Consider the following 22,645-nt stretch of genomic DNA (forward strand, 5'->3'; position numbering starts at 1 on the left):
TGTGCGTGTGTGTGCGTGTGTGTGTGTGTGTGTGTTTGTGTGTTAATTGGCCTATTAACTATGTTTTACTATTTCCCACAGAAGAGCAAAGCAGCATGACCAGATAAGGAAAACTCCATCCCCCTGTGCTTCTTTATACCCCCTCTTTCCTCCCCTCAACACTCCCTCAGGATAGTTCGGTAGGCCTGCCTCCACAGCTGGAGGGCACATCCGGTGTGTGTGTGTGTGTGTGTGTGTGCGTGCGTGTGCGTGTGTGTGTGTGTGTGTGTGTGTGTGTGTGTGTGTGTGTGTGTGTGTGTGTGTGTGTGTGTGTGTGCGTGTGCGTGTGTGTGTGTGTGTGCGTGTGTGTGTCAAAGGCAGAGATTCTTTGAAGCCACGGACCCCTAAAGAAGAATGGCTCGTACTCACATATCTCGTTCTTGCTTCATGCTATGCTGAACTTGTGAATCGTTGCCTTGCCAGGACATGTCATGTAAATAACTAGGCAGCTGTTATACGTCGCACTGTTTACGCCCAGCTACAACCTGCTCTTAGGAAACAGTAATCCTGTGTTAGTAATCCTATAATCACATCTGGAAGGATAGCAGACAGATATCATGAGCGGGGTCCTGTGATTAAAATGATAATAGCCATAAGAGGCAGAAAATGTCAACAAGTTGAATAAAGTCGAGGTTAAATAATGTTTATATAGATTCACCATGCAGTGGCACAGTGTAAAATAATATTATAGTGAATCTAACTTCAGATTTTCTTCTGGTCAGTTTCTCAAATAAAGAATTGGAAAGAATCCTGAAATGTTTTAGTAAAGTAGACACGTGTTTACTTTGTTAACCCCTCTAAGACCTGCGGGATTGCCTGACTTTACTGTCTTTCAGAGGCTATAGCAGGTTTATTTTTAGGGCTAGAGTTAAGATATCATATGAAACTAGAAAACCTAGGGAACCCATTGGTACCAACCATGTCATACCATATCATGTCAGGAAAGAGGCTAAATAACGCTCCAAAGTTGGGCTAAATTTTAGCGAGGAAAAACTGGCATAGCCATTTTCAAAGGGGTCTCTTGACCTCTGACCTCAAGATATAGGAATACAAATAGGTTCGATGGGTACCCATGAGTCTCCCCTTTACAGACATGCCCACTTTATGATAATCACATGCAGTTTGGGGCAAAAACCGTGCAGTTTTATGCATGCAGTATAATGTGTTATTTTCGCCTATATTCTAAAATGATGTGTTTGAATATTTCTGCATATATGCAGTATACTGGGGTCCCTAAACAGTCTTAGAATTGCATAAATTGGGTATGACTGTAAAGCTGAGACTCTTCTGGATTCAATGAGCCCAACTGTATTCATGTGTGATGATGTTAGTCCCCATAGTGGCTTGCAAATTCTTGCCGAAATCTCCAAATGTCAAAAGTTTTTGTCACCAAATCACAGCATGGCTTTTTCTATGATGTTCCTCAAGGTCTCGGTGTTTTAATGTGGTATTTTGGAGGGATTATTGATCATTTTTACCAATTCTCGATAGATAAAAAATGGTTAAACTTAGCATCAAATCTGTGCAACAAATGGTATGAACCCAAAAATTACTGCAACAACTCTTGAGATATAAATGAGCATGGGAATGACCATCATATACTTCAATCATAATGTTCTACACGTCACTTTTACAGTTGATTTTAATTAATTTATTGTTTTTTATTTCTCATTTATGACTAGGATAAATGGACACAGTGATGTGCCACATCTTAAATTAATATTCAGGTTCCCAGCTCTCTCAGATGATGTACACCACTTCTATGTGACATCTACTGTTGACCTGCTATCTCCACCTAAAGACCCCCTGCACCGTCCTAAAAAAAGACAAAAATGGGTATATTGTGGGTCTCGAAATGGTTTGAAATGTGTTGATGTAAATACGTCTTTTTTTCTTGTTGCTAAAGAAAATATTGTCTCAGTACAAATGTATTTTGTTGCTCTTACAAAATCATGATTCACCATCAAGCTGTCCATTATTCAGATCCTACTAAGAAGAGGGCAAAAAGTACACTTTAAAATAGAGTTGTGCACTCCAGTACATGTACCTTGTTTAATTTGTTGTGAATTAAATATCAGTTTTGATCTACAACTGAAACCAGGCTTCATTAGAAGTTGTTTTTGAAAAGGCATCTCTCAGGCCACATTGGGGTCCAACTGATCTAAGCTGGAGGTCACCTGCTCTCACACCACACCTGCATGTGTGAAAATCATTGAGTTTACCAAGTGCTAAACCACATGGAGTTGTGCTTAAAATGTGTTTTCCAAGCTTTTGACATTCAAAATGGAAATGTGCTGGACAAACCTTTGTGAAGAAACACTGATTCAATGCCAGAATAACCTGCCAGAATCGGTGAGTCAAAAATCCAATTAAGTGAACTCAGTGTTGTAAACACTAGCTGCTGAACCATAATCATGGCACCTGCACTTTATGATCCATTTATTTGTCTATATTTGGATTTGAATGTTTTTATGTTTGCTTTTAATGTTTGCTTTTACTGCCAAGAGCTGCTAAACTGTTTTTCAACGTTTTCCATGACAATAACAATAAAGTATCTATTCTATTCTATTGTAAACCTTGATATTTTGCTCAGATAGATTCATATAATATCAACTGATCACTTTGTCACAGCTCTGCTTTCACATATTGTTGCAGATTATACGCCCCATATTTAAAGCCAGTAGCATACTTTATTTTTTATTATTATTATTATTATTATTATTATTTATTTGGCTGTATTTATTGATAGGACTACATCTTGCATCGACACACCTGCTTTGAAAAGTCGATACTCAGTCAAGTCGTCTGTTTCAGGTTTAATATAATGCTGTAATAGTGTTTATTTACATCTACACCTCATACTCATGATTCTTAATTCAGCTCATAGACTGGCTGCTGTAAAGCTTGTACTGCTAGAAGGTAATTAGTGGATGAGTACACCACAACTGACCTTTTTAAAATTACTTCTTAATGCAGAAAGAAAGATGTTAAACCTGGTGTGCTTCTCTTTTTACATACATTTGGTTGTGGCAATGTACACATTTATGTGTTAAAAAATCATGATTATTTTTGCCCTCTAGTGGTTATAGTGATACCAGATGTAGTTACGCACTGTGGCCAATAAAAGGCCATAAATACACTTGATTCTTAATGCACACAGGTTGTCCAGCTCACAAACTGGCTATTTGTATTATAAAGCTTGTACTGCTAGAAGGTAATTAAGTGCACAACACAACTGTCATTTAAAGTTACTTTCTAATATAATACTTTCTGTTTTATTTTACCTCAATATCGTTCTGACAATGATCAACACCTGAATTTCCCCCCTGGGATTAATAAAGGTTAATCTTATTTTACCTTGTGTTTAAAAGTCACGAGTATTTCTGCCCTCTGGTGGCCATAATGCGTAACTACATGTGTGGTTTAAACGTTTTATTTTGAAAGTATCATTCGGAAGTACTACTATGTTGTGTTGCGTGAGTCTTTACTAGTAGAGCTGAGTTGCTGTTCCTCACTGTGGCCGCTAGAGGGCAGACACACTCATGATTCTTAATACAGCTCATTGACTGGCTGCTGTAAAGATAAGATAAAATGAACCTTTATTAATCCCCAGAGGGAAATTCAGGTGTCAAAGCAGCAACATCAGCAAACAGAGTGAAACACAGGAAAGGTAAAGGTATACAAAAATTATAAAAACAATAATACAGATATAAAAGATACAGAGTGAATGAGTGAACATAGTGTGTACAGTCCGTCAATAAATAAATGTAGTATGTACAATAAATAAATGTAATATGTACATATGTGCAGTCTTTATAGTGGTATATAGGATGTATAGTGTAAAGCTTGTACTGCTAGAAGGTAATTAAGTGCACAACACAACTGTCATTTAAAGTTACTTTCTAATATAAGAGAAAAGTGTTGTAAAGTTTATTAAACCTGTTGCATTTCTCTTTTATTTTACCTCAATTTAGTTCTGACAATGTTCAACACTCTTGTGAGCTGATTCAGAACCTGCTGCTGCTAGAGTCCTCACTAAGACCAAGACAGTGGATTATATCAGTCCAGTTCTGAGGTCTCTACACTGGCTGCCTGTCTCTCAGAGAATTGATTTCAAAATACTCCTGCTGGTTTACAAAGCACTAAATGGTTTAGGGCCAAAATACATTTCTGATCTTCTGCTGTGTTATGAACCATTCAGACCTCTCAGGTCATCTGGATCAGGTCTGCTTAGTGTCCCCAGAGTCACAACTAAACATGCAGAAGCAGCGTTCAGTTTTTATGCACCAAATATCTGGAACAAGCTCCCAGAAACCTGCAGGACCGCTACAACTCTGAGTTCTTTTAAAACAAAGCTTAAAACGTTCCTGTTTGCGGCTGCCTTTTATTAAACCAGATAATGATCTGACACTGCACTATAACTTTTACTCTTTTGAGTTTTATGCTATTTTAGCTTCTATCCTAGCTTTTATTTTTAGCTTGTTTTTATTTTCTAATCTTTAATGTTTTTATAACTGTTTTAATTATGTCTTAATGTTCTTTTGCATTTTGTCTTAATGTTCTTGAATGTTTCTGTAAAGCACTTTGAATTGCCCTGTTGTTGAAATGTGCTCTACAAATAAAGCTGCCTTGCCTCTTGTGTTAATTCCTGCCCTCTGGTGGCCACAGTGCGTAACTACATCTCTTTTAAATGTTTTATTTTGAAAGTATCAATCGGAAGTACTACTACGTTGTGTTGCGTGTGTCTTTACTAGTAGAGCTGTTCCTCATCAGAAGCAGCAGCACCGGACGCTGTCATCTGGCTGCTGTCTCTCTCGACTGAAACATCTCTGGTGGAGCTGGTGAGATAATATCTGAAGTTTCACTAATGTTACAGTTTGTTGTGATTACATTTATCTGTATACTAGCTGTACTAAACTGCAGAAGCTGCTTGTAAAAGCTGAATTTCTAAACATAAGACAGTTTTTGGTGGACACATTTCATGCCGAATTGAACACCGTTATCTACACGTGGCTACGATTCAAAGCATGTGGCCACTGAGCCACTTATAGGACACGTGTTGTCTGGTGCATGTTAAACTGATAGATTTCTGAATGGGGTTTGGTTGTCGACCGTTTCTACCGTTTCCTCCACAGCCTTCAGCTGCTGTAACACTGTGGGCCTATCTCCACGTGGTGAGCTAACCAGCTTGTATTAGCATGGCAGCTAACAGTGGGATGCATTGTCATGACTTAAATAGACAGTAATCACAGGATAGATAGATAGATAGATAGATAGTAACTTTATTGATCCCTAGGGAAATTCAAGTTTACAGCATCACAGCTCCATAGTGCAAAACATGTTAGTAAAAAGGCAGTAAAAAAGTTAGAAGTGTAAAGTACAAAAAAATATACCAGATATAAAAATACAAGTAGATGAAGAAAACTGTTCAAACTGAATGTAGTGCAGGGTAACAGCTGTGATACAGGACTATTAAAAAAGTGAATATAGTGCAGAAGAAACTGTTAAAAATGAGTATAATGCAGGGTAACTCCAGTAGTCTATGAAAGTGCACTGTGTGCATTATTATCTGATAATAGATAAGATAGCAGCACAACATGAATGATATAAATGTCGCTTATGATCAAATGGTATGTTATTAAATCAGTATAATATGGATCTAGTTGTCCCTCTCCCCTGATGACTTGCACTGGGCTCTGAGTCTGTATGAAGATAAACGTGCATCTCTGGCCCTGACAAGCCAGAGTATCTGAGGAGAAAATAAACTAATGATGGTCCAAAGTGAGAATTATAACAACACACACTAACTGTTGCTTTTTCTTTTTTTTATCAGGTGTTTAAAGGAAGTGAAGCCGCTCATCCACTGGACTTGAAAAGGTTTGTTTCATAATGCTTCATCTCTTGGCCTTTTAGAAGCAGACACTGTGTGAATGGTGATCTCTTGTGATGTTTAGCACTGGGCTCAGAAACTAGTGATGACAGAAGTGCAGCTCTGCCCTTGACAAGGCAGACTCTGAGGAGATTGCTAAATACACTTTTTTTTTTTAACCTTGTAAGATTAGGATTATTTGGCTGCTTATGTTAGTCAAAGCTTATGGTCATGTGAACCTATTAACACATGCTTTTGTGCTTTTCAGGTCCCTTTCATCAAATGGAACCACTTCTAGACTAGACTTGGGTATGTATTTGGTGAAAAAAAAATTAGATGCATTTTTCATAATAGACAAAGGTGTAGTTATGACCTGGAGAGCAATGAACACTCATGATTTAACACTCCTGACTCTCATGACCTCCAAGAGTCAAATCAAACATAACTGCATACTAGCACTTATGTTGAGGACAAAACTATATAATTGGCGCCCTATCTAGGGTTCCATGACTATTATTGTATACTTAATGTAAAGTTAAATGCATTGATAAGGGATGTTTAGTAGCGTATTGTTGTGAATCTATAATACACTCGTACATATCAGCTACTGCAACCAGTGCTTTTGTTATGTACATTCATTTCTGCAAGTTTTAAATTCAAACTTAAGTGTGGATCTAGTTGTCCCTCTCCCCTGATGACGTGCACTGGGCTCTGAGTCTGTATGAAGATAAACGTGCATCTCTGGCCCTGACAAGCCAGAGTATCTGAGGAGAAAATAAACTAATGATGGTCCAAAGTGAGAATTATAACAACACACACTAACTGTTGCTTTTGTGTTTTTTTCAGGTGTTTAAAGGAAGTGAAGCCGCTCATCCACTGGACTTGAAAAGGTTTGTTTCATAACGCTGCATCTCTTGGCCTTTTAAAAGCAGACACTGTGTGAATGGTGATCTCTTGTGATGTTTAGCACTGGGCTCAGAAATTTGTGGTGACAGAAGTGCAGCCTGCCCTTGACAAGGCAGACTCTGAGGAGATTGCTAAAAACATTTTTTTTAACCTTTTAAGATTGTGATTATTAACTGCGTTTTTTCTGCTTTTTCAGGTACTGATCCTCCTGCAGACATCTGCTTTATAACCATATTGTCTTTTTTTTTTTTTTAAAATGTTAACTTATTGTCCTGTATTTGCTCTGATTAATCAAATAAAACAGCATTTAAATTAATTTTGTGTCTTTTTTGCTTTTCTACAAATACAATACCAAAGTAAGGCACTGTACATTATTGAAATGACCTTTCCATTGTTGGGTTTGTCACTGTGACATGATTCAACTGTGGCATTTATAAATGTGTTGCTTTGATTATCCTGTAGACAGACCCTAAGCAGTGAGAACCTGATACTGAAATGTATTGATAAAATGTAAATCAAATGACAAAACCCAAACTCGTGAGCACAAGATGTTTCAAGTTGAACTTGAGTCACTTTCATTTTTTACAATTTTCCAGTTTTGCTGTTCACTGTTTTGAGTAACACTGTAGATTATAGCCTCTAAATTAGTATAATTGTGTGTACAGGGTACTGATGAAATACTAAATGGGTACCTATAACAAAACATTAAAGTATAAGGTAAGAAGACAAGTGGTTGGTAAATAAGGAGCAAATGTGAGAGGGACTTTAAAATATTTTTTTCACAAAAATGACCTGCTTGCTGTACATTATCCCGCTTATTACACAGCTACTAACTTAAGAAATCAATAATTTGACCCAAAAACGGTCCGCCAGAGTCCGACATCAGAACTACTCCCATAGCAACGGTCTGTTATAAAGAAATAACAGACCGTAGAACGCCATGAATCGAGTATTCAACAAAGCTGTGTAATAATAGATCTTTAATTAACTCTATAATACAATTGACCTCACTCCGTGTTATTTAAAACGGTACTAGTATACCATACCCAAATTTGCATGACAACTTGAGAACTCTTTGCTGTGCTGATGACAGATTTGGGACCCGAGTGAATTGAGTCAGGGAGTTGGAAGAGCTTTAGAAACCATTGTCTCGCTCCACAGGTTAACATTGTTGTGTGTTCAGATGGAAATGAAACATGTTTCATTCAAGAAATCACAAAACATAAATTAGAACTTTGTTTCTGTATCTTTATTATAATTCTAACAATTTATTATCTCTTAAAACATTTGAAATTCATATATGTTTATATGAATGTGTGTATATGCATATCACATATACATATATATTCTGTAAGTTACCTTTCATCAGTTCATATTCTCATTTTTTAAAAGATCTCTTAAAGGAAAAGAAATGCTTTCTATAGAGTCGGACCGATTCCCTCAGATCTTACGTGTTCTCCTGACAGTAACGACGAGCCACCGCTCTCGATTATATAACTTTTAAATGCAAAGAAAGGGTTAAAAATGATTATTTCTCACCAGTCGCTTAACATGAACAGCATTGTATCAGTAAGAGATGTTTTCAAAATGTCTTATCCAAAGTTCTTAATTGGCCCTTTTTACACTAGCAAACGTTTTAGAGACCTGATAGAAACAAGTAGAATCTGGCTGTGAAATGAGTTCGGACAGGAAGTCACACTCTGCTTGTTCATCCTTTCAGAAACACGGCCCTTTTGGCTGAAAATTACTTCAACACCTTTAAAGGGAAATGTGAAAAGCCACAGTTGTTAATGGTAATAGGGCCATTGCATAATATGCTGGTAATAAACAATGAGCTGTGAACATGTCAGCGGCTGCGGAAGATGCTTTGTACAAACAAGAAGATGCAAATGATGAGTGAAAACAGACTGGAGCTCTTAATACTGTCAGGGCATTAACAGTGGAAGAGGGGCAGATGTAGAGAACAGGTCGAACTGTATAGAAAGCAGAACAGTTAAATAAATACATGGTACCTTTTCATGTTAAACATTATTTGGAAGACAGAGATTCTTTAGAACTTTTGATACTTTTTTTTTTTTTTTTTTTTAACATCTTAAACCATAATTAGATGACCATTGTTTTCATCGTCCTTATTGCTATTTCCCTTGCATTCAAATATAATCTCTCCTTGACAACCAGCACAAAGCAATTACAGAGACAAATCCACCTCGATGACCTTTGCTCATTCACATGCCTGTGTGTAAGTGCACATGATCTATGAAAACTCATTTCTCTTTTTGCAAAAAACAGACTGAGGATAGCAGGGCCTGGAAGAGGAGAGTTAAACTCCCCGTCTGTGCCCACCCGATGTAAAAACGCACGTTTGATATGTGTTCGAGGACTCAAAAGCAGCAGGAGAGGTGAAGTGTTGTTCAAGGTAGAGAGGTCATGAGAGAGCCCTTATATTTGATCTCAGCAACAGTGAGAAAAGCAGGACTAAGGTCAGAATGGGATGTAAATGTGCAGTGGAAGGAGTTCAGTGCAGACATGGAAAAAAGAATGACATTTGTGTATGTGATCAATCAAAAGGGGGTTATCCAGAATTGAACAAATCAATTTAAAGAACTGTTTAAATAAAGTAATACATCATTTTCACTTATGTCAAACGTGGGCATCCCCAGAGTAACAACTGCTACACTTATAGTACCTGCATATTATTAAGTGACAACTAACTTTTTAAAAGAGTGAGGAAATCATATTTTGAGGCCATAAACATCAACATGTAATTTTGATTAAAGCTTCACAGTCTGACAAAAGAAAAATCAGAAAGGTTAAAGGAAAAGGAAGTGTTTCTGAAATGTGCTTCACATTAAGTTGCAATGCTTCTTGTCACATAGAAGCAATGTTAAGGGTACCGTGCACAAAATAATATGCATCTTTCATTTCAAAAATACCTATATATACACATATCTATATTTATATATATATACTGTATAATCAACACAATAATCTTTATCACACAGTCAGAACTGCACAAGAGCGCCACATCAGCCACCGAAGGCAGTAAGCAGGAACTCTCAGCAGCCGTAATAACAGTAAGGACGATGAAAGTAATGATAAATAGTAACAATAAATCTCTTCATATCAATTCCAGTATTCCCATTTTAAAGTTTAAAAATTGTAAGAACAATCATAGTATTAAAACTCGATATAAGCGTTTCTCTCAGATCCCCTCGGCCGGGTTGGCGGCTCGTTTCCTCCTGGATTTTGTCGAGAGAGAGGGGCCACTCCTGGAAGGAGCAGGGGGGATTGGGTGGGAAAGAGCAAGAAAATGGCAGTTTTTCCTCTTCCCCTCCCCTCTCCTTTCCAGTCTCCCTCGGACGGAAGGTCTGAATGGTTGTACAACAGTTGCCTCGACGCTGAGGAAGTCTTTCTCTGTAAATCAAATCCTCGGGGGGGGATTTCTCTTCGCATTGTCACGTATCCCGTCTAACAGTTGAAAGCACAGTCTGTCTCCTTTTGTATATCTTGGATCCAAACATATAGTGTGTCTATATATAAGGTGTCCCATAAACTCTAACACAATCACTTGCAAGTGCTTGTGTGTATGTGTGTCTACATGTTGGTGTATGCATGCAGGCATGTATAGTAGTAACTCGGGTGCCTGTGTGTGTGTGTGTATCGGTGTGATTCTTTTTTTATTATTATTTTGTTGGTCTGGGCACTTATTTTTGCTACAAATTTGTGATACAGTGACCAGTCTGTATATATGTCATTATAAGACTTAAGATGATAAAGAGCTATAGAGAAACACATAAGATCCTGATCACAGGACCTGCAGTGAGGACAGAGCCCTGCCAGTGGTGAGGTAAAAACGAGACGTAACCAATCAAAGTCGAAACACACAGCCGGCCGCCTCGGTTGAAACCGAGAACGCGAGTTATCCGACTGTGCCCTCGTCACCTCTAAAAGACGTGGAAGCTGTCATGATATACTGCCCTGCGTCGTCCTACGTTCACCATGCAGACGGACAAGGCCTCACACCTGCAGACATTCACCCCCATTCACCCTCAAATATTAATTCTCAATGATATTCAGACACATTTTAAAACCAACATCCACTCACACGGGGGGGGGGGGGGGGGGGGGGGTTGTCGTTGATTGCACTCTAAATATTCTAGGTGGGTTCCACTCTTAAACCTGAACAGATTTAACCCGCCGGCTGAGGGGTAAGAGGGCTATTCAACAAGATGGTTGCACGATGAATGGCACCTTCTAGCTCGCCAACAACACAACCTGCTCAATTTAGTTTAAATCGAACTGGCTTTTGATTGTTCCTCTCAAGTATTTGGTTCGGTTTCATCGCTGTTCTTCACTCGTAATATCTGCTGCAGCCATAGTGTCTTTGTATGCGTCTTAGATGGCGGTGTGTTTGTGTTAATTGTTGTTGATTGGTGTGACCGTGCATGCATGTGGGAGTGTACTTGTGTAAATCAGCCTGCCACAACTGGTGAGCGCCAGCCGGTGTCTTTATGGATCGTCAGCCCTTTTTCCATCCCTGCGTTTCCATCTCCCTTTGGGACTAGACTCCCTCTTTTCTGTCGCTCTCTGTGTGAAATCTGTTCCCCCCTCATTTGTTGTGTGAATCCACCATGGATAGCAGCAGTTGTGTTTTCCTCCCTCATTGACTCCAACCCCTCCTTTCTCTCTCTCTCTCTCTCTCTCTCTCTCTTCCTCTGCTTTTGCAACCTCAGCTCCGACTCCCATCGTCCCTCCTCCTCTCAGTCTGTCCATCCCGAGGTGAGAGAACAGAAATGGGAAATGGGCTGCTGGACAGCCTGAGGACAGAAGAACAGAAATAGGACACAAGTGGTGTTTTTTGTGAAATGATGATGATGAATGGTGTTTGTTGTTTTGTAGCACAGTAATGAGTTGTTCTCTTGTGTGACTCGTACATTTTAAAATGGAGACAAGTGTTTGTTCATTAGGAGAGTATGGTGGCTCTTGTGCTGTGGACTCGCTACATGACTGATTAGATTGGGAAAACATTGGTCATCACACACTTGATGACTGACAACAGCTGGGTTCATTTCTTCAGCTGCATTGCAATATTATACGTGCCTGTATAATTGATCTTGATGTTTTCTCCCTGTCTATGGAGGCATGCTTTGTCACCTATGGGGCAGTATCGGACGGTGTTGTCCATCTCTGCTCTGATTGGCCCAGATTGATAGTAGATTGACCCTCAATCATGCAGATCTCATCCACCTGAGTGATGGATGTATTTGTGTTTATATATTGCTTGTTCTGCTTTGTGATGGTGATTTGACAATGCCTGACGAAGATCTCTGATCTATCGAAACGTTGCTCTTTTTAATTAAAGCTGAGCTAGTACTAGTGCAGTGTGCGGATCTTTAGTCCGATTTTTACCATCAGCTGCATTGCAGACATAGGTCAACACAGAGGTGGAGTATTTTCAATCCAGACTTTAAGGTGTAAGGGCAGCATTTTAAAACCAACAAATCGTAACCATAGTAACAGTATCATTACCTTGACTGCTTGAGAGCTGGTAATGCAGCTTTGTCCTTTGTGGGGGACATGTATCTCTCATATGCATTTTATTTACGCATTTTATTTATTTAGTTTTTTACCATGTAATCTACAGTGCTCAAACATATTGTGTAAAGGACATCCTGACATAACAACACAAGTTCTGCCTTTTCAAAATGGATATGTCACAAAAAATGTCATTAAAAAAGTCATAGTACAGTGTTAGGACGTGGTCGTATTTTGTTGCCAATGTGTCTTTCCATGAGTGTGTAAGGTTTCTGTGTTTATGCAAGCAGCTGTGTGCCAGGACGAGGAGACCATGGTGCCCACTACATGAAGAGCCAAGATGGTGTCGGCTCGGCAGCAGTGGAAAGGCGCATCTCCCTCAACTCCTAACCGCCCACAACAGCACCTGCACACGGATAGACTGTAGCTTTCGTCCTACTGGTGGTTCTGCTGGAGATAGTAAAGGTGGGCTGGCTATTTTTGTTAATTTGTTTTCTCCTGTTTACCTGAGTTAGGGAGGTTAGCCATAAAAAACACTTTTTACTACAGAATGTCATACAAAATATCATAAAAAAGGTCATAGTATAGTATGTCGAAAAACAAGTAAAAAAGTCATAGTATAGTATCTTGAATAAATAAGTCATAGTATAGTATGTCGAAGAAAAGTCATAGTATAGTATGTCGAACAAAAAATGTCATAGTATAGTATGTCGAACAAAAAAAAGTCATAGTATACTATGTCGAAAAAAAATCATAGTATATTATGTCGAAAAAAGTCATAGTATAGTATGTCAAAAGAAAGTCATGGTATACTATGTCGGAAAAAAAGTCATAGTAAAATGTGTCGGAAAAAAGTCATAGTGCAGTATGTCAAAAAGACGTCATAGTATAGTATGTCGAAAAAAAGTAATATTATAATATGTTGAAAAAAATTCATTGTATAGTATGTCAAAAAAAGTCAGTATAAGATATCGAAAAAAAAGTCATGGTACAGTATGTCCAAAAACAAGTATAAGAAAAATCATATAGTATGTTGGGGGGAAAAAAAGTCATAGTATAGTTATGTCAAAAAAAAAGTCATAGTATGTCGTAAAAAATGTTTTAAGTATAGTATGTCGGAGAAGAGTCATAATATAGTTTGTTGAAAAAAAAAGTCATAGTGTAGTATGTTGAAAAAAAGTTCATAGTATAATATGTCGAAAAACGAGTCAGAAAAAGTCAAAATATAGCATGTAGAAAAAAATCATAGTAAAGTATGTCAAAAAACAGTAAAAAAAAAAAAAGGCATAGTAAAGTCTGTCAAAAAAGTATAGGATTTTGAAAATACTATGTCTATTTTTCGACATACTAAACTATGTTTATTATTTACTCTTTTTTCTACATACTATACTATGACTTTTTTTTCGACATATGTTATGACTCATATGAATCATAATATAGTATGTGGAAAAAAGTTATTAAAAAGTCAATGTATAGTATGTCAAAAAATAGTCACCGTTTATTATGTTGAAAAAATTCTCATAGTATAGTATGTTGAAAAAAAATTTAAAAAGTCACAGGATATGTAAAAAGAAAAGTCATAGTATAGTATGTCGACATTTTTTTAAAAAGTTATGGCAATAATATGTTGAAAAAAAGTCATAGTATACTGTGTCGAAAAATAAAATAGTTATCGTATAGTATGTTGAAAAAAAGTCATAGTATACTATGTCGAAAAAATATAAAATTCATAGTATAGTATGTCAGAAAAAAGTAAAAGTATAGTATGTTGAAAAAAAAGAGTAAAAAAAAAAGTCATAGAATGTCATGATATTTTGTTGACAATTTGTCTTGTGCATGATTTGTGCCTTAGGACAAGGAGACCATTGGATTACCAGTTGTCGGCTCCTATTGATGATTACACACTACATAAGGAGCCAAGATGGTTTTGGCTTGACGGCAATGGAAAGACGCATCTCCCTCGACTCCCAACCGGCCACAAAAACACTTGCGCACGCATCGACTATAGCTTTAGCCATACTGATGTTTTTTCTTCTGCTGAAGTTACAAGATTTGGGCTGCCTATTTTGAATAACCTTGTTTTCTCAGGTTTATCTGAGTTCGGAAGTTTAGTAGTTGTATATTGTTTTGTTTTATTTCTTCAGGTTACTTGTTAAGTTTGTTTTGTTGGCCTTGGCTCACCCTGACATCTGAACAGGCTAATAAACTAAATCATTTCATATTCTGTGACTACTGTGAACTTGTGGGAAAAGGGACTGGTTCATGTGTCTCGGTCACCCTTTCAAGGGACATAACAATTGTATGTAAAAAGAAATCATAATACTCCACGTCCAAAAAATATTTTAAAAAGTCATAGTATAGTATATCGAAAAAAAAGTCAGTATAGTATGTTGAAAATTTTTAAAAAAAAATCATACTATAGTTTGTCAAAAAAAAGTCATAGTGTAGTATGTCAAATTCTTTGAAAAAAAAGTCATAGTATAGTATGTCAGAAAAAAAAAAAAAGTAATATGTCGAAAAAAAAAAAGTCATAGTTTAGTATGTTAATATATTATGTCTAAAAATGTAATAAAAAAAGTTGTAGAATAGCATGTCGAAAATAGTTGTGAAAAAGTCATAGTATGGTATGTTAACAAAAGCCATAAAAAAGTCACAGTATAGTATGTCGAAAAAAGCTATAGTATAATATGTTGAATAAAGTCGTAAAAATAACATATTCGTCGATAAACGTCTTAAAACAGTCATAGTATAATATGTCGTAAAAAGTAAAAAAAAAAAAAAAGCCATAGTATAGTTTGTCAAAAAACGTCATAAAAAGTCATAGTATGTCGAAAAAAAGTCATAAAAAAGTCGTCGTATGGTATGTCGAAAAAAGTGATAACACATAGTATAGTTTTGTAAAAGAAAGTGATAAAAATAAGTCATAGTATATTATGTCTAAAAAAGTCATAAAAAAGTCGTAGTATAGAATGTCAAAAAAGGTCATAAAAAAAGTCAGTATTGTATGTCGAAAAAAGCCATATAGTATGTCAAAAAAGTCATAATATAGTATGTAAAACAAAAAAAGTCATATTAAAGTCACAGTATAGCATGTCGAAAATAGTCATAAAAAAGTCCTGGTATAGTATGCCAAAAAAAGTCATAAAGTCACATTATAATATGTCGAAAAAATTGAAATTCATAGTATGTCAAAAAAAAGTCATAAAAATGTCACAGTATAATATGTTGAAAAAAGTCATAGTATAGTATGTCGAAAAAAAGTCATAAAAAAGTCACAGCATAGTATGTTGAAAAAAGTCATAAATAAGTAAAAATAAGTCATATTATAGCATGTAAAAAAAAGTAATAGTATAGCACGTCGAAAAAAGTCAGTGTCGTATGTCGAAAAAAGTCATAGTGTAGTATGTTGAAAAAAGTCATTAAAAGGTCATAGTATAGTACGTCGAAAAAAGTTAGTGTAGTATGTCGAAAATATTCATAATATATGTCGAAAAAAGTCATGAAAAAAATCATAGTATATTATATCGAAAAAAGTCATAAAAATGTCACAGTATATCATAGTATAGTACATTATAAAAATATCATAAAAAGTAATAGTATTATATGTTATAAAAATGCCATATAAAAAGTCATAGTATTTTATGTTGTAAAAATTCCATATAAAAAGTCATAGTATAGTATGCCATAAAAATGTCATAAAAGGTCACAGTATGTCTTAAAAAATGTCATATCAGTTTGCCATACAACATATCATATATATAATCATATATATGTATAAATATCATATAAAGGTTCATAGTATAATATGCCATAAAAAAATGTCAAATGTTTTGGTTACATTAGTGCATTTCAGATTTGAGATTAACTGTTGTGTTGAGTTGCATGGTTGAAAAGAGAACTGTGTAAAGTTTTTGAAAAAGTTAACCCAGAGGAAAATGAATGTAACCAATTTTAAATATTCCAAATAATTGAGATGGTAAATGATGATGGTGAATGCAACCTTACCTGTCCATGACGGTCCTCAGGGCCCGTTCAATGTTCATACGGTGGCCTACACGCGTCACACCCAGATCCAGATAATCATCCTTGGTTAGGGAGGGCAGGTGGGTGCCATCAATCTCGTTGTCCAGGAAACGCTCTCTGTGCTCACCCAGGTTCAGGTATCCTAGCCAGTCTGCAACGTCATACTTGGTCCAGTAGGGCAGCGGCTTGGAGGCAAAAGGCTTTGTAGGGGAAGGGGGCGGTAGATGGGGGTAACTTAGGCATGTAGGTGGAGGGTGAGGGTGCATGGGCGGAGAAGAGGTCCCGGACAAGAAGTGAGTTGGAGAGAGGGATCGAGAGACAACTAAGGCGGAGTTTGGAGGAGGAGGGGCACCAGAGGGGGCAAACAAGGGAGGAGAGGGCGAGAAGTAAGGATCTCCGAGAGGGTTCCCAGGTGATGGTGGGGTGACTGAACCTCGGAGGTCGTACATGGCACTGTATAGAGGTGTAGTGGGGAGGAGCGGAAGGGATGATGGCCGAGGTGGACCCCCCAGCTTGGGCCTCTCTGACGGGGATATGAGGGGGCTGGGTGCTCGCCTACGCTGGAACATGTGTGATTCTGCTTTACGGGACTCGCGACTGGGGATGAACTGGAATTCTAGGGCTTTGGTCCGGTAGACAGGTCTGTGTTTGGGGGAAGTGGGATAAGGGGAATAAGTTGTCGGAGACAGCGGGGAATGGGAACGTGGAGGCTGAGAGGCAGCTGGAGGTTGAGGAGATGGGGATCGTCCCCAGTTGGGGTACTGGGAGGCTGGGGTGGGGGACGGGGATAACGATGGCTGCGATAATGAAATCGGAGACGGTGACTGGGATCGAGCTGAGGGGGGGCTCAGAGCTGAGGCTGAGTCTTCTGAAAATCTGAGAATGGAGAGGGAGAGAAATTGTTACAAGACAAAAGCATGAGAGAAAACAGAAAACAATGAGATGAAAACATGCACACACATTAAAGGAAATGTTGGTAAAAATGTTGTCCAGCAATTTTTAGAACCTGTGGATTAAAATGATTTTATACGGTCAACATCTTGATTGTGTACAATCAGTTAACATTATAAGTGTTTCAAGTTAAACAAGGTTTCCTGTCATTCCTTACTGTCTCACAACAGGCTATAAATTCAAGCAGGTGTCAAAGTTTTATGTTCTTCCTGACAGAAAAAAGGGAGTGTGGAAGTGGCTCTATTACCTGTTTCTGCTTCTGAGAGAAAAACATGGAAAAAGCCAGAGAAATAAAAGGAGAGGTTTACGCAGTATAGACACAACACTTACACAAGACATAAGCAGACAGTACACAGTGTTTCACAGATGGCTTGAACATCAATTGTGGGAGGTAAAGAACTCACAGGTGGCACACTGATACGTTCACACAGGTGAAACATGGATAGAATGACGATGCCGTGCATCACCAACAACAAAAAATGTAGTTCATGCTGTGACACTGAAAAACATAAAGCCACTGATGTGTACCTGTGTCTGCTCAGTGTTCTCTGGCTGCTCCAGCTGTCCTTGGTTCTTTGCTGCAGTTTACTGTTCAGCTCATTTATGATGCTGGGCTTCATACTGGATGCAGGAGGGTAAATCCTCTTCCCCTCTAAAAGTGCTGCGGACTGGTCACTGGCCATCTGCCCCTCGCCCCAGAGAGGCTTCATCTCAGGAGTGCGAGGGCGATCAAAGTACGGTGAAATGGGACGTCCCAAATTCTGCATGTCCCTCACACCATACCCATCGCGGCCACTTTCATCCGCTCCCTCCTCGACCTCGTCCTCTTCCTGCTCGTCCCTTCGTCTGTGGGAGTGGAAAGATGCGGGAGCGGTGCTGGTCTGTCTGTGTAGATCACTGGTGCGACCTCCCTCTCTGAACCGGTTGGTTTTTGGGTAGGTGGAAGCTGCTGCTGTGGCATTCTGCATCTCAAAAGTTTGTCCGTCCAGGTAGCTCATGTAAGACTCCAGAAAATCTCCTCCCCTTTCTGATTCCCCTGTCCCGCCTCCCCCTCCCATCCGTCCTCTCTCCCCTCGGTCCAGCCGATCTCCCCGAACACCAGCCAGGATGCTGTCCAAGTGATGGTCACTGCTGCTGCGGCTGTCCAGCTCTTCAATCCCAGAGTCCACCACCGTCTCCTGAGATTCTCCTTTCTTGGTAGCAGGGGGAGTACGACGGTGATCCCCTGTCCTGCGACTGCCTGTGATGGCGGTGGATGTTGTATGTGTGGTGTGTGTGCGCTCATGGTAGAGCTGAGTGGAGGTGCTTGTTGTGGTGGCAGCAGCGGTGGTTGTAGCGGCACAGCTAGCGGTCGTGGCATGTGAGGCAGTGCCCCTAAGGGCAGAGGTGGCAGCAGTGGAGGAGGGCACTGGGGGACCACGGTAGGCCAGTGGAGGGGCGACTGTGTGTGGGGGAGGCGTGGGGGAAGAACGTCCAGGAGTGTGAGAGCTGTTGTAAAGGTGGTGGGGATGGGACATAGAGAAGGGTCTGTGATAGGATCCGGGAGGAGGCGGTGGTGAGACTGACGGGGGAGGCGGAGGTCCCGTTATCTGCAGGGTAGAGGGCGAGTGAGGAGGTGGGGGGTTGGGCGACGTCTGGGAGGGGGAGGGAGCAGACTGAGTCAGGTTAGCCACCTCACTGTCGTAAGATGTGAGGCTGGAGGCAGTGGAGTCCCCTGCCTGAGGAGAGGGCAGGGGTGTATGAGTAGGAAACCCACTTACAAATGGTTCTTTTTGGGGAGGTGGAGGGGGTGGTGGTGGAGGAGGAGGTGGAGGTGGCGGGGGTGGGACCTGCTGTTGGCGGGTCAGGTTGTTGGGGCGCATCCCATGTTGTGAGTATCCTGATAATCCCCCAACTCCCCTGTCAAAGCTGTTAGCAAACTGTAATGGAGGTGGGAGAGGGTCTGCGAAGACAAACTCATCGTCCGCATCAACTGAGGGGGCAGGAGGAGGAAGAACCATCAAACCAGACCCAGTGCTCCCAGTAGTGGTTGCTGTCTGCTGAGTACTGGTAGCTGGAGGAGAGGGAGGGGTTAGGGACAAGATATAAGCATCAGCTTGACTTTCCATCCTGAGAAAAGCAGGCCTCCGAGGCTGCTGAGACTGGGATGCCTGCTGAGCAGAGCTATCAGCAGCTGCCGCATTGGCAGCAGCCTGCTCTGCCCTCCTCATGTAACCCTCTCTCTCTTTGTCCCTCTCTCTTTCTCTCGACAGCTCCCTCTCCCGTTCCCTAGACCTCTCCCGCTCCCGCTCTCTCGACCTCTCCCGCTCTCTCTCTTTGAAGGTTGGCTGATATGGCTGAGACTGGTAGTGGTGCGTGTGGACCGTTTTGTCCTCAGAGAAGCGAACTCTTAGCCCCTCACGAGCCCCTCCTCCTTCCCGTTCCCTCTCTCCCCCACTACCTTCCTCACTCCACACACTCCCAACTCCTCTGAGGATTCTGGGAGAAGGTGGGCGGCCAACAGTCGCCGTGGTAGCAGCCAGAGAAGACGAGGTGACCAGGTAAGAGGAGCTAGAGGACTGGGCGGTGGACGACACTGGCTGAGAGGTGACAGTAGACGAAGGAAACACCACACTCGACATCTGGCGGGTGAAATGATGATCTGCTCCCCTCCTTAACCTGCTGTCATCCCTCAGAGCACGCTCTCTGGCAGCCAGGGCGAGGCCTAGTGGCGATGTGGGGTCAAGAGCCTTTCCTGTTAGAGGGTGAATGAAGGTTGTACTGGAGGGTGCTGGCTGCCTGCCTACTGCTGTGTACAAGTCAGTAGGCACAGACTTAGGCTGATAGTCCAGGGCAGGTGAAGAGTACTCAGGTAGGCCAAAGGCTGGAGGCATACTGCGGGTGTGATGAATAAAGGTGTCCCCAGAGAACATGCCCTCGTCAATAGACTTGGACGGGCGCAGCCGTGTTGATGAACTTTCAGCCTGTGTGCTAAGCTGTTGCTGTGACACTTGAGTCCTTGCTATTCCATCACTCACTCCCCCAAGACTCACATCCTCCTCAGCAGACATGAACATGGAGTTACCCTTTCTGCGGGCTTCATGAAACCGTTCCCTGTCTCGGCGAGCTGCGCCAACAATGGCAGCCCCAAACTGGCTGGTAAAGTCCAGATTTTCCTGGGCTCGCATAGAAGGCAAGGACGGAGGCGGCGGTGCTGGGATGGAAGGAGGGGCAGGTGGCTGTGGAGCAGGAGTGGAGGGAGGAGGACCGTGGGGTGTTTTGGCTTCATCTGTCTCCCCTGATGCAGGAACGTCGGCCTCCACACTGCTGCCCTGGCTGCTGCGTCCACTGCTGCTGGTTGAGGGGGCCTTGACAATAATGGTGGGGATGGGGATGGAGCTTTTCTCCATTGAGGCTTTGCCTCCCAGTGTACCCTGGGCCAGGCGCAGGTCCTCTACCTTAGATTGCTTCACCAGGGGTCCCTTACCTCTCCGGGCCCCTCCTTTAGGACCACCTGCTCCAGCCCCAGCTGTACTGCGGTCTGCTCGCTGGGGTTGACTCTGCGTAGTCTGTTGTTGCTGGGGCATTACAGTGGCAATGCTGGATGGGGGGACAGCAGTGCTGTAGCCTCTCCTAAGACCTGCTGCCTTGGCCCCTCCACCAGCTCCAACAGGCTCCCCAGTGTAGGCAACCTTCCGCGAAACAGTCCTGCTTTGAGCAGTATGGGCAGCTGCAGGTGCATATGAGGTTGTGTGGTCCACCGCTCCACCACTGGGGCCAGTGCTGGGACCACCTGCCCTTTCCCTGCCCCCATGGGTGAAGTGCACTGACTGGGAGTAGGGCTGGTAGTGCGCAGAGGTGGCTGTGGACTGGGACACGGAGACAGGCTGCTGGGATGACTTTCCTCTCCAACCTAGTGGCGGAGCAGAGGAGAATGGAGGTTCTGGTGGAGCTGTGGTGGGAGGAGGAGGGATCTCGTCTGGGCCAGGCACCGACAGACTGCGAGCAAACTTCACGGATGGAGGATGCAGGAACTGCCTCTCCTCCTCAGGCACCCCTGCAGTGCAGCATTCACAAATGGAGAAAAAACAAATTGGGATGAAATAGGGATTTGCAGGTGGCACAGATGGTGTAGAGTGAGAGTATAAGAGGAAAAGTTTTGGGGTGAATACAAGTAGAGAGGAAATGGAGCCAGAAAAAGGGAAAGCTGAGGGTAATTTATGAGAGTGTCTGTCTAAATCTGACTGCCCGTCTACCTGCCAGCGAGTCTGTCCTCAATTCTTATGTCTGTTAGTAGGTAAGTCAGTTAGTGCTATATATTCCATAAACAAGTAGCAACTGGGCAGCATCACACAGCAGCATTTGTTTTGTTGGTCACCAGAGAGCACATTACTTTTTCAGGAGGAGAGTTAGTAAAGCTTTAGTAAGCAACAAACCAGAAAATAATCCATCAGACTAAAACTGAGATTAGTGGCACTACTGCATATAACAAATAGAAGTAGGGTGAGTATAAGACAAACAAACATCTTATTTTTACAGGACAGGTATAGTAAGTTAAACAGATGAGTAGATAACATACGATCCACTACAGATACAAAGTGCATACATTTTTGGCAACAGACGAGACATTATTGGCCACAGACAAACAGGTCAGCACAGTGTAGACCTCTACTGGTCCAGAGGACAGACAGATAGGCGAAAGGAGGGGCAGACAGAAAAAACAGACAGCCTCACCGATGGATTTCTGCCGGCGCATACCGTGCGGTGGGCCGTGACCACCTGAGGTGTATTGTCCACGGTCATAGCCGAGGCCCAACCCCGACGACATCATCCCCAACCCGGACTGATCCCCGTAGTTTGGCTGAAATGCCAAAAAGGAGCATGTGAAAGAAAGTGGAGAGTGACATGAGACTCAATCGTACAGTACATGTGTGGGCCGAAGAATTAAAATAATAAGCCAAAACAGACGTAGAGCTGCTGAGTTTGGTGTAAATTCTCAATGGTTTTGGTCATTGTTAATGTCAAAAATATCTGAGTCAAGAGTCTGAGTATATGAGTCAAGAATAAAAGACTTAAGATATTTTGTTGTTTACAACGTGCACGTTTATTTACTGTTTATTTCTTTATTAACTTGTTCACACTTAGCCACATTTTTATGCCTTTAAATGAAACATAAGATGTTGATGCAGTCATTATCATATAACAAATCTTTGGACTACACATTCTGCTCCACACAAATGTGCATAATGGCTCTGGTGTTGTCCTTACTTTGGTTCATGTGTTGTTCATAACAGGCCAGGTGATCGTACCTGCCTCAAGAGTATGTATATGCAAATCTATGGC

At 41.0% G+C, this 22,645-nt stretch overlaps 1 protein-coding gene and 4 non-coding genes across 5 annotated transcripts in view; 4 read left to right on the forward strand and 1 right to left on the reverse strand.

Moving 5' to 3' along the window:
* The first annotated feature begins 5,707 nt into the window (after nt 1-5,707).
* On the forward strand, nt 5,708-5,799 carry LOC119502593. Its single transcript, XR_005210115.1, has one exon. It is a non-coding gene; the product is annotated as a small nucleolar RNA SNORD88 (small nucleolar RNA).
* Nucleotides 5,800-5,974: 175 nt separating this feature from the next.
* LOC119502595 lies at nt 5,975-6,063 on the forward strand. The gene has a single exon (XR_005210117.1). It is a non-coding gene; the product is annotated as a small nucleolar RNA SNORD88 (small nucleolar RNA).
* A 528-nt stretch (nt 6,064-6,591) lies between these two features.
* Nucleotides 6,592-6,683, forward strand: LOC119502594. The gene has a single exon (XR_005210116.1). It is a non-coding gene; the product is annotated as a small nucleolar RNA SNORD88 (small nucleolar RNA).
* A 173-nt stretch (nt 6,684-6,856) lies between these two features.
* Nucleotides 6,857-6,944, forward strand: LOC119502596. The gene has a single exon (XR_005210119.1). It is a non-coding gene; the product is annotated as a small nucleolar RNA SNORD88 (small nucleolar RNA).
* Nucleotides 6,945-8,048: 1,104 nt separating this feature from the next.
* shank1 (SH3 and multiple ankyrin repeat domains 1) overlaps nt 8,049-22,645 on the reverse strand; it is an 89,379-nt gene continuing 74,782 nt past the window's right edge. The window contains exons 24-28 of the mRNA XM_037793230.1: nt 22,037-22,163; nt 17,852-21,359; nt 17,571-17,582; nt 16,355-17,248; nt 8,049-11,631 (exon numbers count right to left, since the gene is read on the reverse strand). Of these exons, the coding sequence (XP_037649158.1) occupies nt 11,544-11,631; nt 16,355-17,248; nt 17,571-17,582; nt 17,852-21,359; nt 22,037-22,163 (4,629 nt within the window). The 3' untranslated portion in view covers nt 8,049-11,543. The remainder of the gene's footprint in view (nt 11,632-16,354; nt 17,249-17,570; nt 17,583-17,851; nt 21,360-22,036; nt 22,164-22,645) is intronic.

The sequence above is a fragment of the Sebastes umbrosus genome, chromosome 14 (genome assembly GCF_015220745.1).
Source record: "Sebastes umbrosus isolate fSebUmb1 chromosome 14, fSebUmb1.pri, whole genome shotgun sequence".
NCBI lineage: Eukaryota > Metazoa > Chordata > Actinopteri > Perciformes > Sebastidae > Sebastes > Sebastes umbrosus.